General features: G+C 44.5%; 1 protein-coding gene across 1 annotated transcript in view; it reads left to right on the top strand.

Moving 5' to 3' along the window:
• The window catches only part of Dst (dystonin), a 199845-nt gene that overhangs the window by 171490 nt on the left and 13143 nt on the right, over positions 1 to 15212 (top strand). The window contains 11 exon segments of the mRNA XM_050134804.1: positions 1182 to 1351; positions 4273 to 4432; positions 6549 to 6743; positions 7237 to 7365; positions 8777 to 8920; positions 9605 to 9793; positions 11074 to 11203; positions 12742 to 12905; positions 13910 to 14072; positions 14679 to 14833; positions 14983 to 15057. Coding sequence (XP_049990761.1) covers positions 1182 to 1351; positions 4273 to 4432; positions 6549 to 6743; positions 7237 to 7365; positions 8777 to 8920; positions 9605 to 9793; positions 11074 to 11203; positions 12742 to 12905; positions 13910 to 14072; positions 14679 to 14833; positions 14983 to 15057 — 1674 coding nt within the window.

Raw genomic sequence — 15212 nt, 5'->3', positions numbered from 1 at the left:
ATGTAATAACTCCACGGTCAACAGCTTGCCTGCTTTGCACAAGGCCCTGGTTTTAGACATCTCCCTCCCTACCATCAAAAAGAAGATTTGAAATTGTTTTCTCAATAATACAGATACTCCTAGGGTTGCTGAGTTTCTGAGAGAAAGAGCAAGCCCTCAGTTGTCAAGTTTAAGATTGCTTTCTGTCCTGGGATGCCCCTGCATGAAACAGTGCTGTGTATCCGGCTTGATTGCCTGCTGATGGCCTCCATTCGTAGAGATGCCTCTTTAAAAGAAAATGATTTGTCTTTTGGTTGTTTCAAACACTTTTGCAGTACATTTGACCCTACTCGTATCTTTGCCTTCTCTCATCTTCCTCCCAAGTCCCCTTTATACTTTTTCTTTTTGGTTTTTGTTTTGTGACCCAGTGGGTTCAACAAGGGCAACCCATGAGGACTTGAGTGTGGATCTAGCCAGTGGATCATGAATAACAGTGCAATCATTGCATTACTGAAGACAGGGATTTCCTCACCCCCAGTAGTGTCCCTCTCCTACCAATGACTCCTCATGGACCCCTCCCCCACCTGTGACTGAATATTTACATTTTTGGATTTAGCCTCATGCAGGTCCTGTATAAGCAACTGCAGCTGCTATGACTTTATGCATGCCATGGCTTTTCATACCCATAAGACAAAGATTCATGGCCCTCTTCCCTATTGTCCAACTCATATTCCTTCTGCACTCTCCTCCACAGCTTTTGGGGGGTTCTTAGAGGGAGTCATGTGTAGCTTGCATGCTACAATACCAACTTGCCAGGCCAAGTATGTCCACTGGTGCAGTAGTGGCATGACTGTTATGGGGGTAACCAGAGGAGTTGAGATTTGCTATGAAGTGTTTTTCTAGGGATCTGGTCAAAGACCCATGGCTGGGGAGGTCATAGACGCAAAAGATGAACATGCTACCTTTGTTTCATTAAATGCACCTGTCAGTGTGCCTTCTTAATATTTATATTATACCCGGAGGTTAGTGGTGCCCTAAGCCTCGACTGAAGAAGCTTCTCTTTGCAGTGAATGACAGTTAATACAGAGATGCCTGACTGGTCATGATGCTGAGAACAAAGACCCTGCTTTTAACACTTTTTGCCTATTGGTAAACAAACAGTTTCAAGCAGCAACTTACTCTCTTCTTTGTTAAATATGTAGGAGTTTCAGAAATCTCTCGGAGGGAAGCATTCTGTCTACGATACCACCAATCGAACTGGACGTTCTCTGAAGGAGAAAACCACACTGGCTGATGACAACCTGAAGCTGGACAACATGCTGAGTGAACTCAGGGACAAGTGGGACACCATATGCGGAAAGTCTGTGGAAAGGTAGGGTGTTCCTCCCGGCAGCTGGCGACGTTATAGGCCTGCCTCAGATGCACAGGAGGTAGTTTGTGGCCCTTGGAGTCCTTTGGGCAGGGAATATCTGTTTTTCCTAAATACCCCCTGAACATATTGAAAAGACTGTCCAGATACTGCTTATTTTTACCTAGGTCTGCTTGCTTACTTGTAGACAGTTCCACACTGTATTCTAGGGGCCTCTTGGTTCACTGTGTAGCCAAGGCTACCCTTGAACTTACACCGATCCTCCTTTCTCAGCTTCTCAAGTGCCAGGATTACAGCAATGCTACCATGCCTGGCTCCCAGCTACTGTTCTCCTTCGATTTCCATATAACTGGTAGAGTAGTTATATTAAAATACAAGCAGGAGCCTTATCATTTCTCTCTCTCACACCCCCACCCCCAAAAGAACTTGCTTTTGGATATGAAATAAAACAAGTTCCATAACGCCTTATGCAAGGCAAAACTAGTCTGACCCAGCATTAGCTCAAGCATCCAACCTTCCTTTGTCCCAACGGACTTTTGTGAGGTCCCAGGACTTCCTTTAAAACTTCCAAGTCTTTAATAAAGTACAATCATAGTATAAAAGATCAAACACCCTGTGTTTCACTGATGGTTAGCTCTAGTTACTTTTGTCAGGAAAGTTGAGTATCCTTATCCAAAAGGCTTAAGATGAGAAATACTCAGATTTTGATGGGGTTTTTTTTTCCTTCAGATTTTGGAATATATACCATGAAATATCTTGAGGCTAAAACTGACTCTAGTCTAAGTTTGAAATCCATTTGTTTCATATATAACTTACATATATAACCTGAGGTGATTTTTTTCTTTTAATTTTTTTTTAATAAAAGAAAGGATTTAAGTAAGCTTACAATTCCAGAGGATTAGAGTCCATGATGGTGGGAAAAAAGCATGGCATCAGGAACAGCTGAGAGCTCACATCTCAGACCACAAGCAAGAGTCAGAGTACACACTGGTATCCTTTAAAGCCTCAAAGCCCACTCGCAGTGACACATCACTTCTAAGCAGGCCACACCTCCTAATCCTTCCCAAACAGTTCTAGCGACCAAGTATTCAAAGAGCCTGTGAACTCCATCTCATTCAAACCAATTTGTACTCTTTCATCCTGTAGGTAACAGAGTGAAGACCATCTGCTGTGCTGGGCAGAACCTTTGATGTAATTGCAGGTGTCTGTTCTTGTTTTCTCTACTTCTAGAGTCTTATCTAGGAAATCTACCTGTGCCAACATCCTGAAGTGCTTTATCCTTATGCCTTATTTTAGCTCTAGCGTGGTTTTGTTTAGGTTTCATGGGATACATGAGGTCTCTTTTGCTCTCATGTGATTTGGAGATATTTTCTCCAGTTTTGCAAAGTTGCTCTGTGCATTACAGTCACCCATTGATGCAGTGGGGCCTAAATCTCCTTTTTATGTCTAGTAGTGTTTGGTTTTTAGAAAATTAGGTGCTGTTCCAACACTTGGCATATAAATTTATATCTCATTCTGATTTTCTCCTAGTAACTTTGAATATAATTTGCTCATTTTTTTCTATTTATCTTATGCATGTGATTTTTACTGTACTACAGTTGTTACTTTCTTCCTTATTGTCATGTATCTGTTTTCTAGTGGGATTTACTCATGGTCTCAGTGATGGTGTTTCCTAAATTCCTTCTGTTTCTGGGTATAAGAGTCCCTTAAGCATCTGTTGTGCTTCTGGTCTTCTTATCACAGAAGGTCCTAACTTCCAGACTGTGAAGGACAAACCTGCTGGCTACAGACGTCTTGGTTGGTGGTTATTTTCTGTCAGGACCCAAAATACACAATTCCATGCCCTCCTGGCATTTAGGGTCCTTCTGAGAAATGCTGCTGTTAGTCTGTTGTATTTACCTTCAAATGTGACTTTGATATTCTTTCTTCATCTATACTTTTAACAACATAAGTATAATAGGTCATGGTAATGTGTGTTTGATGTTCTAAATGCTTTTCGTACCTGGATATCCACGTCCCAAGGTTTGGGGAGTTTTCTGCTGTTGTTGTACTGAAGTGGTTTTCTGTGCCCAGGGACTGGAGTATTTCACTGATTCAGGGCAGCCCAGAGCTCCTGAATTTTCTCTCCATGGTTTCCTACTCTCTTTCTTTTGTACCCTAACTGTTCAAAAGACTTCTCTTCAAGCTCTGTTATTTTTCCTCCTGCCTGATCTGATCTGTTACTGAGGCTAACAATTAATTTTTCTTACTTTTCTCTGTTGAGAATTGTTCACCTGGTGGAATGGGTTTTTTTTTTCCTGTGGCAGATTTCTTGTGCTTTCTCTTGATGATGTGTTTTGGGGGTACCAGTCCTGGGTTGACTCACAGCATGGAGTCGGCCGCTCTTTCTTATCACAATCTCCAAGGCTGTTCTCCACCGTACTTCTTCCTCACATGATCCCAAGAAGACTGCAGGGCTAAAATTAGAAAGCCAATTTGTCTTATTGTATTTTGTTTTTGTAAAAGCACATTATGGAACAGAGTTTTATTGTATGGGATTCTGCGGCATCATGTTGGCGATGAAAATCTTCAGATTTGGGAAATTTTTAATTTGGAGGTTTGGATTATAGATTTTTCAACTTGTATCAAGATGAAGTAGAACGTTCAGTTCTAGGCAGCTTCACACTGAAACAGCATTAAACAGATCTTTCTAAGTAAAACTTTAGAGTGCATATGTGTATTTAGACTCTACAAGGATCAGTGATTTACAATATGGGGTTAAGGGAATTTTCCTGTAACAGATGTCAGGCGTGTAAAGGAATAAAAGAGAAAAGCATTTTCTAAGGATAGCAGAGGAGACGGTAAAGACCCCTCACTCTTCCACTTCAGGGCCACCAGCCGTCACTGGGAACTTCAGCGAGCTAATTTGTCTCCTCTTTTCCCAGACAAAACAAACTGGAGGAGGCCCTGTTGTTCTCTGGACAGTTCACAGATGCTCTGCAGGCCCTCATTGACTGGCTGTATCGCGTGGAGCCCCAACTGGCAGAAGACCAGCCTGTCCACGGAGACATTGACTTAGTGATGAACCTGATTGACAATCACAAGGTATTGCCGGCCAGAACTTTCTATTTATACACAGCATTGACAAGAATACAAGCAGCCAATAGTAGCCTTTTAAACTCTGAGAGTGTCTTCCTCCGTCACCGTCTTCCTACTGAAATGTGTGATTGAGCAGACGCAGAAGCCATCTTTAAAGGTGATGGGGGCGGGGGCCGTTACTTAACCAGTGGAATGCTGTTCTTTTAATCACTGGATCTGTGTCTGCTCTAGACTTGAAATGTAATTTCATGTTGTGGCTCTGTTTGGGTCTTCATTCAAACAGTTGCATGATAAAATTCAAAACTATGCATTTAGTGATTTAGAAGGACGTCATTGTCTAGGTGTACAGGCAGGAACACTCCAAGAGGTCATGAGGTTCCTCTCGAACTGTAGTAGTACACGAATTAACGCTAAGAGAAAAGAAAGGAGCAAAGAAGGAGCATGCTGGGGGTTTACCTTGGTTGCCTGAATGCAGGGTTAGTGCTCGATTTGATCCCTGACACTGCCTATGCCCAGTGGTAATTCATACCTTTAATTCTAACACTGGTGAGGTAGAGACAGGAGGAGTTGAAGTTCAAGGTTGTCTTTGTGCCATGAGATACTGTCTCAACACTGGTCTGGCCCACAAAAAAACAAATAAAATAAATAAATTACAATGCTTTACTTTTATTGAAGAATATTGGTGTGTGTGTGTGTGTGTGTGTGTGTGTGTGTGTGTGTGTGTGTGTGGTTTTTTGAGACAGGGTTTCCCTGTAGCTTTGGAGCCTATCCTGGAATTTGCTCCGTAGACCAGGCAGGCCTCGAACTCACAGAGATCCGTCTGCCTCTGCCTCCCTAGCGCTGGGGTTTATTGGCATGCACCATCACTGCCCAGCAAAGAAAATATTCTGATGTGTGATAAGTCCAGGCATGGCTAGACATTTCTGCAGTGAATAGTGGGTGATGTAGTGTTACTTGCTACACAAACGCCACATTGATAAGTTCACTGTCTAGATACTTGCTATCTGAAGCACTTTCCAGACTTTACACATTAAAAACTCATCAAATATGATTTATTCATTAAGGATTAGTAATGTAGCTGGAAGACGCCAGTGCTGTCCCGAGTGATTATGTAAATAGTTCCCTGCTGTGTGTATTGGTGGGCTGTCTGTCTGTCTGTAGTTGTGCTTACTGTTAAACTGTCAGACCAAAGCCTGTCAGGCTGCTCACACAATCTGTTTGGATTGTTTTGGATAAGGTCCCTCTGGGATGATTTTTTTTTTGACAACTAAAATAATTTTATTGTAGATAGAAAACTGGTTCTGAATATCTGGGTTTTTGTTTTGGTTTGGTTTTGGTTTTTGGTTGAGACAGGTTTTTTTTTCTATAGCTTTGGAGCCTATCCTGGAACTAGCTATTGTAACCAAGCTGGCCTCAAACTCACAGAGATCCACCTGCCTCTGCCTCCCGAGTGCTGGGATTAAAGGCCTGTGCCACCAATGCCTGACCTGAATATCTGGTTTTATATACAGACACTTAGATTTAAAAAAAATGAAGAGCCCTGGGTTCAACATCACTTCTTAGAGTGACTCAAAGAAGCCACATCACTTTTAAATTTGCCTAAATTAAGAGGGGGAGGTGGGATTTCCCCAAAGCCTTCCCATTGAGGTGACAGGTCTACAGTGTGAAAACACAGGTTAATACTGAAGATGCTGTGGGGAAAAGGCTAGTTAATGTCACTTTAAAAAATCCTGTTCTGCCAGGCGGTGGTGGCGCACGCTCTAATCCCAGCACTCAGGAAGCAGAGGCAGGCGGATCTCTGTGAGTTTGAGTCCAGCCTGCTCTACAAGAACTAGTTCCAGGACAGGCTCCAAAGCCACAGAGAAACCTTGTCTCAAAAAACAAACAAACAAACAAATAAATAAATAAATGCAAAATCCTGTTCCTTATGAGAATGTTATCAAATATAAATACATCTATCCAAGACAGTGTTAAATCCTCAAAGAGGAATCATGAGTTGCTTCCTACCTTGTGAAGATTCTGCCAAAAATGTGGTCATTAAAAACTGTAGGCTGTAAGCATATATACGTGGTGTTTTGTAATTGACAGTTAACTTAACTTACCGTTAATATGTTTTCCTTAGGTCTTCCAAAAAGAGTTGGGGAAGCGGACCAGCAGCGTGCAGGCACTGAAGCGCTCTGCCAGAGAGCTCATAGAAGGCAGCCGGGATGACTCCTCCTGGGTCAAGGTCCAGATGCAGGAACTGAGCACCCGCTGGGAGACTGTGTGTGCACTTTCTATATCAAAGCAGACACGGTTAGAAGCAGCTCTGCATCAGGTAAAATCCGCATAACCAACAGCTAAGTGTAATGAGGGAATGTCTGGGGCCTCAGCAAGAAGAGCTCTGGTAGACTAGGTGTCCAGTGCTGGTCCTCGTCCTCATCCCAGACATCAGTAGTCTGCCTCATCACTCTCTGTGCCCTTCTTCCTGTTTCCTACTTTGAGAACGTAAAGTACTTGGCAAGGGTGTCTGCTAATCTCTGCTTAGTTCTGCTTGAGTAATATCTCAGCTGGGCAGCCCAACTCCAACTGCCACACATCTAGCACTAGGCTGCAAGAATGGTGACCTCGTCTTCCTGTAGGCCTTCCTGATGTATCCCGTCTCTCTTTATATTTGTAAAACACAGTAACATGTCACTGTCTTCTTAACAGGGGTAATGTCTATAATTCATTCAAGACTGTTTTCATGGCAGGGGCACATGTGTACAGGTCTGTAAATGTTACTAACAGGTGTACTGGATATCTTGCTTTGTGTGTGTGTTAACTGTTAGGCAGAGGAATTTCACTCTGTGGTCCACACCCTCCTGGAGTGGCTGGCAGAAGCAGAGCAAACCCTGCGTTTCCATGGTGCTCTCCCGGATGATGAGGATGCTCTCCGGACTCTCATTGATCAACATAAGGTGAGTCCTTTCCAGTCGGTGAGTCAAACAAGATGGGGAAATGGAGAAGGTAAAGAGAAGAAGCCCATGACTGCACATAGCAAGGGCAAGAAGAAACTCACCGTCTGGTACATTTGAGAATGTGTCTCTACCCTCCCTGCTTACACACCTGTTCACATAGGCCTGCATACCTGGGTAGGTAGAGGTGGTCTCTTAGGTGCTCTTTTGAAAGGAAGTGGTCACTCTAGAATTGGGTACTCAGTTTTCTCTCTCTAGGCCGCACGTTGATTTTTCTAGAGGGTCATTTGGCTTCTGATCAGAGTCAGCCCATTTTGTCACATTGTATGTGTGTTTTAGGAATGATGAGCAGCTTGGCATTTACAAAGTGTCCCACTAGAACTGTGCATTAATAACTTTGGCATTTATATGCAAAATAAGCAACTCACGTAAAGCCTTAGAATTTTATTCTTAAGCCTCTTCTGCTTTGGGAGGTTTACTTTATGTATGTATTTATTTATTTGAATCTTGTGTGTTGCGGGCACCACCCTGTGCTTACAGAGGTCAGAAGACAATTTGGAAGAGTTTGTTCTTTCCTTCTGTCATATGGGTCCTGGGGCTCAAACCTAGGACTTCAGACTTGAAGCACCCATTCTACTCACTGAGAAGTCTCTCTGGACCCACTTCTCATTTTTAACCAAGAGCCTTATAAAAATTCTTATAAGAACTAACTTGTAAAATAAATTATAAATTTAAAGCATTAACTTCATAGTGTTGAACAACTAACCAGGCAAAACTGTAGCCACTGAGTTATCAAGCCCAGCTAAGCTAGTTTTCTACAGCTGTGCTTGGGACTTGGCAAAACCCTCCCAAGCATAGCAGATGGTTTTTAACCTTTGACTGGAAAATCAGGAATTTACAGTGCTCACACCCTATGCAGTGTTGATGTCAGCACTTCCGATTAACTGGAAAGATTTTCTCCAACACCGCTTAATAACCTGGCCTTTCAGGGTCATGTTGGAAGTACATCATTCTAGTATAGCATGCATTACATCATCCGATTCAAACTTTAATTATTGCCCTTCCTCGTAGAAGGGTTAGCTGACTGTGGCAAGGAAATGTGGCCTTGCTGTTAATGATGTGATACAGGCTTGCACGGCATTACCTGGAGGAGGAATGAAGGCTTTGTACAAGGTTCCATGTGAATCTAGACTGTAAGAGTAGGCAAAGTGTGGCGGGCTCATGGCGGGTTTTAGATCAGCTCAGTATTTAGAATCTAGTTTATATCATTGGGGGCAGACCACCAGCCAGCATCCAATCCCACACCCAGGTCGAAATGCTTACTTATTTTTAGAACCCAACAGTAAACGAATGTCACTAAAACCTTGCGTTCAGCCAGCACCAGCAGCTGATTGAAGTGTCTGTTCTGCTACAGGAGTTCATGAAGAAACTGGAAGAAAAAAGAGCCGAACTAAGTAAGGCCACTAGTAAGGGTGACGCTCTTTTGGCCCTCTGCCACCCTGACTCCATCACCACCATCAAGCACTGGATAACCATCATCCAGGCCAGGTTCGAAGAGGTCAGTGTGCCTTTCCTCGTCTCTGGTGGTGGTGGCTGTGAGTCAGGCCAGGGAAATGGGGAATTTCGACAGTCGAGGGCAGTGAGGCCTGGACAGGAGAGTGCCCTGTTGTAGACTGCTCTCTGGGCGTCAGACCCTGATGGTATCTGCGGCTACAAAAGCTATGGGATCTGCATCTGTGGCCCTGAGACCTGAGGAGGCAGATGTTTGGTTCTCTGTAGGTTTTGCCCTGTTCATGGTGTCTGCTGAATAACGCCACACTGAAGAGTGCTTCAGGGCCGTGTGTGCTTGTGGAGCAAGTGAACCAAAGAGCACAATGGGGATTGGATTCCTGTTTAAGAACTTAGCACTTTAGATTCTACTGTTTCCAAAGGCTGCCTGTAATACACACTTTGGTGCTCTAGAGTGGGTATATTGAACTTGACAAAGCACAAGGACCAAACAGGAGTAAACCCAGATGCTGTATACATCGTTAGCCATCTGACGGTGATGAACACCCTTGAAAGGGGGTCTTGGTGCTTCCTCAAGCTGGACCTTAGTGCCGGATCTAGAATAGAAGCTTCACAGGTCTAGCTCAGAATGATCCTAATTTACATTTTAAATTGGTAAAGCTTATGTGTTTATGTTAATGAAGCTATTCCCTGAGCTGGAAGAACTTCAGTGAACCGTGTGTTTCTGCGACAGGTGCTGGCCTGGGCAAAGCAGCATCAGCAGAGGTTAGCAGGGGCGCTGGCCGGGCTCATTGCTAAGCAGGAATTGTTGGAAACTTTGCTGGCGTGGTTGCAGTGGGCCGAAACTACGCTCAGTGAGAAAGATAAGGAAGTCATCCCGCAGGAGATTGAAGAAGTGAAAACCCTCATTGCTGAACACCAGGTAGATAAACATGGCCCTCACCCACTCGCTGTCAACTCGGGTGTCTTCTCCCTCCCGTTGCAGCACTTCTCAGACAGAATCCCGAGCTCAAGCCTGGCGTCTCTTCCCGGGACCTCTGGGGCACTCCTCTGCCTCCTGTAGCTCCAGAGCTGCCACTTAACTCCCTTCAGTTCTGCCTTCTTCTCCACTGTATCCTCAGCTCCAGTGTTCAGTTCTGCCCCCTCGTCGGGCAATCTCATTCCTCCCTGTGGCTCTGCCTGGTAGTTTATTGTTTCGTGCGCGTGTTTCCTCTGTTTCCTCAGATGGCCAATCGTGCGTATACCAGATGCAGCCTATGTAAAAGGGCATTCATGTTCTTTCTCAGCGTGACATCTTACCCTGTGTACTTGACTCATTTCAAACGCTGAAATGCTGGCATTCGTGTGCTCTGATTCATAGTTTGTTTAATTATTGGAGCCGGAGAGATGGCTCAGAGGTTAGGAGAACTTTAATTCCCAGAACCCACACTGGGCAGCGCACAGCCGCCTGTAAATTAAATGTCGGGAACTCCGATAGCCTCTCTGGCCTCGGCAGGCATTGCACACGGTGGTGTGCATACTGACAAGAGCCTCACATACATCCACAGAGCTAAAAATAAAATGTAAAAATGTTCTGTCTGTATTACGGGTGTCTAGAGTGGTCCAGAATATCTCAGTTTACGTTCAGAGGCATCATAGTAGCTCAAATCTTCCAACGTGATAAATATTGCAGCAGCATGCGGCCTCTGTCTTCACCTGTCTGCCTCATCCTGCCTGTCCTCCGCCTTTGCCACATCCCCCGCCTGCAGGGACCAGACCACAGTAAACGTTAGCTTCCTTAACCTCAGCCCCAGGTGAAGTCGCTGCTCATGACCATTAAGTATATATGTGTTTCACTTGGCCACCTCCCTCCACTGTACGCAGAGTCATTCCAGTGTTTAGACTGTGGATGGACTGGCCGCGGCTCACTAACTTCCCAGGTGGAAGAGCTCAGAGTTCAAATCGAGTCGGTGCAGATAGTTAGGAGCACTTGTCTACGTTGTTTTCAGACTGAAAAGCGGCAGTGTCGTTTTTAAACTGATTTTGCTTTTGGTCAGGTGTACAGCTTTGCGTTCTGTGGAAATGAGGAAACGCCACTGCCGCGTTCGTTTATGGTGGCGGTCCTGTAACAATGGCAGCGCAGTCCTCTCGCCATCTGTGGTTTTGATAGCAGTGTTAATTTGATCTATACTGTGATTTAATGAACACCGGTTTTCCTTTCAGACCTTCATGGAAGAAATGACCAGAAAGCAGCCTGACGTCGATAAAGTCACCAAGACCTACAAGAGGAGGGCCGCCGACCCCTCCGCACTGCAGTCCCACATCCCAGTCTTGGACAAGGGGCGAGCTGGACGTAAGCAGGGGCAGTTCCTTAAGGACGACTGAGCAAGCTAGTCCCTGTTCCTTTCAGTTGTCATTTGAGATCCAAGAGAAAGTACTGACTCCATGAACACTCTACCTGAGAAGGTTTTCTTGAAGGAAGTGTGGGCTTTAAGTAATTAGCTATTTCTTAAGTGAATTCAAAGGCCGGGGCCTCTGCTTAACTTGGTTTAGAGTGTACCTTGCAGATCTGAGGAGAAACTGGGGAAGTTACAAGAATCTAAATCGTTGGTTTGCTTTCCTTCTGAGCCATCAAAACTGATGATGATCTGGGTGAAGAATGGACTGACTCCTTTCACTGTCCTGTGGCTTCACTCTGTTGACTAATCTCACGGCCAGTTCTCACCCACAAAATGGCATTCAGAATGGTAGCAGTTAGTGCCAAGAATGTCACAGAACGGTCTCTGATGTTCATTTTGTATACTTTTTTTTTTGGGGGGGGGGGTTTCGAGACAGGGTTTCTCTGTGATTTTGGAGCCTGTCCTGGAACTAGCTCTTGTAGACCAGGCTGGTCTCAAACTCACATTTTGTATACTTTTGAAGGGTGTCTTAGTTTTTTGAGTGGAGCAGAGCTGAGACCAGGTGACTATAGCTGGGATACTTGAGACTCCTTGCTGTCCCCACCACCAACCGCCTGGGAAGCATAAGATTGAACAGTTTGCCTCCTTTCTGATAGAGTCTCCTCATCTGCAAATGGGAGTACTTTGTCACCTCTTTGCACTGACCGAGCTCCTGTGGATGGAGCTTACATATTCCCAAGCATGTAGCCTCGTGTATTTGAGACTACATGCAATATAATCTTGGGCCAGTAACGTTTGTAGATCATATTCTGTCATTCATTTAGATGAGAGAAATGCACTTGTGAGCTTTGCTGTGGAGACTTTTGTTTTGGTTTTTCAAGACAGGGTTTCTCTGTGTAGCTTTGGAGCCTATCCTGGAACTCACTCTGTAGACCAGGCTGGCCTCGAACTCACAGAGCTCTGCCTGCCTCGGCCTCCCAAGTACTATGGAGGCTTTTAAAAATAGCCAGAAAGAAGAAAGTGGACTCGGTAAATGTGGGTGTGTGGTATGAGAGGAAACACACACACTCAGTGGAGAACGGATTTGGGAGAAGGGTGGGACCCAAGCATCTTCTTGGTGTTGTCATCTGTGAAGCAGCAGACTGATTCCAGGGACAGCCATTTCTCTGCCTCGGTCTCTAAGGAGGCAGGTGCCTTCTCTGTAACCTACTCTAGCATGTGTCTCAGTGTGCCACCCCATCGCTGAAATGGCATAGATTTAAGTAGGAAAATGTTTTAAACATTAGATATATAGTGTTCTCGGTATTTGAGTGGCCCTATCAAGACACATTTCTACAATGCATAAGATCAGAACGTGGACCTTAATAAAGAAGAATAACTAGGTTGGGATGGTTTTCTTTGCAGTTAGAGTCAGGCTCAGCTGGAGCCCAAAGCACCCAGTCTCTGTACCCATCAGCACTGTGGCGTCCTGACTGGAGTTGTATTTTAACAGGGAAACGCTTCCCCGCATCAGGCTTGTATCCATCTGGACCACAGACACAAATCGAAACTAAGAATCCCAGGGTTAACCTGCTGGTGAGCAAATGGCAGCAGGTCTGGCTCCTGGCTCTGGAGAGGAGGAGGAAGCTCAACGACGCCTTGGACAGGCTGGAAGAGGTCTGGAAACTCATATGTTCATCTCCACGGGGTCTCTGCGTCTTCCTTTTCTGTGATGGGCTGCACAAAAGCATGGGTTTCTCTTACATAAACAAAATCTTAGGATCTAAGTGCTCTTGTTCTGAAACAAACACTAAGATTGTATATGTTTCCGTGGCTGGGAAGTGGTGGCACACACCTTTAATCCCAGCACTTGGGAGACAAAGGCAGGCGGATCTCTGTGAGTTCGAGGCCAGCCTGGTCTACAAAGTGAGTTCCAGGACAGCCAGGGCTACACAGAAACCCTGTCTTGGAGAGAGAGAGAGAGAGAGAGAGAGAGAGAGAGAGACAGAGACAGAGACAGAGACAGAGACAGAGACAGAGACAGAGACACAGAGAAAGAAACTTATCTGTGGGAATTAGATCCAGGGAACCAAAAACTAGAAGACTTAAGTTTTAACAACTGAATGCTGATCTGTAAGGACTTTCTAACATAATAATATGTACCCTGTGGTGGAAGGTCTTTATTTTTTGTGTTGTGAAAGAACAGGAGGATGGGTTGAGTACATGCCAAGGCCCGCACCTTCATTGGCACTCTGGGAACACACTTGTGTGACCAGTGGCATGAACAGTATGAGATTATGTAGAGATTTTACTTGCAAAGAAAAATTAGTGACATAGCGAAATAAACATGGTAAAAAGCCATTGGTAAGATCATGACTTTCTTCAAAGTGGGAAAAATATGTGTCACCTGGAGATCGTCATCAGTGGCTTTAGTCCACTACTAGAAAAGAGAACTTGGTGCTTGGATCTGTGCACACATAGTCAGCATTGAGTAGGTTATTATAAAAAAAAAATGACATTGGGAGGGGCGTGTGCGGTATGTGAGAGTTGAAAGGAACAATGTGGAGTGGATACTATGGTATTTCATTGTGTGCATGTAGAAAATTATCAAGATTAAAGACAAAAATTTTAAGATAGTTTGAGCACAGCACTAACTCAGCCAAAACATTTGCCCTTTTCAGCTGAGGGAATTCGCTAACTTCGACTTTGATATCTGGCGTAAAAAATACATGCGGTGGATGAATCATAAGAAATCGCGAGTGATGGACTTCTTCAGGAGAATCGACAAGGACCAGGATGGAAAGATCACTCGGCAGGAATTTATTGATGGAATTCTTTCCTCAAGTAAGTCCCAAGGCCGATGACTGTCGCTGGAAGACTTTGTGCAGGAAGTAAGCGCACTTTAAGGTTATGGGGCCAATAAACTTGTGTTGCTAGTGAAGTATTGCCTTTTAAATTGGCTAGGAAGTCACCAGCTTGGAAAAATGTGTAATATTTTTGTCACTTGAGTCAGACACTCTGCTGCTTTGTATGGCCACCCTCCTCAAGCTGTGTTATTAATATAAATAAATTAGCAATATTTGATTCTAAAAGTTTCTTGTGTATGCTACTTAGCATCAGACGCAAACCAATAAATACTTTAATTCATTTTAGCTCATAATTCTTATATTCACAGTAATTGAACATGAGTGTCCTGAGCTAGTTTGTCTGGCAACCCTGCCAAAGCAGCAAGAGCTACTGACCACTGTGTGTCCCTCCAGCCCCTCATCTTTCTTCAAGATAAATTTGTATTATAAGTTGTTATTTATTATACTGCAATAGGGTGGCTTTTTTTTTTTTGAGCTGTTCAGTCTCCCTGACCAGCCACATTAAGAATAAAAATAGGCAGTCAACTATGTCGTGAGGTGTAGTTAACGAACTACCTAACCAGCGTTGTTGGGCGCCCTTCAGAGTTCCCGACGAGTCGTCTGGAGATGAGCGCTGTAGCCGATATCTTTGACCGAGACGGCGATGGATACATCGACTACTATGAATTTGTGGCAGCTCTGCATCCAAACAAAGATGCCTACAAACCCATCACAGATGCCGACAAAATTGAAGATGAGGTACGTGTCGTCTGTTCTCTGGTCACTGCTGCGCTCGTGTGTTCCCGCAGGGCGCTGGTGCGGCCCGTGTAACCAGCACATCAGTCCCCAGGGTCCCACTGTGACATACCAAGGCTAAAGTGAATGTTTCGCCTTCGTTTTTTTGACAGGTCACGAGGCAAGTAGCTAAATGTAAATGTGCAAAGCGGTTCCAGGTTGAACAGATCGGCGACAACAAATACAGGGTGAGTGTTCAGGGGCCCCCCGCTCTAGCCCCTGCAGGATCAGAAGCTGAAGGAGGCAGCCGTCAGACCCACATCGCAAATTATATAACGTGTCTGTTACAGAGATAGCTTGCATTTGAACAGCAGGCCATATTTTTAACCTCTGTAATGTGCAC

Source organism: Alexandromys fortis, unplaced genomic scaffold (genome assembly GCF_014885135.2).
Source record: "Alexandromys fortis isolate MF-2015 unplaced genomic scaffold, M_Fortis_MF-2015_v1.1 scaffold_20, whole genome shotgun sequence".
Taxonomy (NCBI): Eukaryota; Metazoa; Chordata; class Mammalia; order Rodentia; family Cricetidae; genus Alexandromys; species Alexandromys fortis.
The sequence above is the reverse complement of the archived record's forward strand: the minus strand, read 5'-3'. Positions and strand labels throughout refer to the sequence as shown.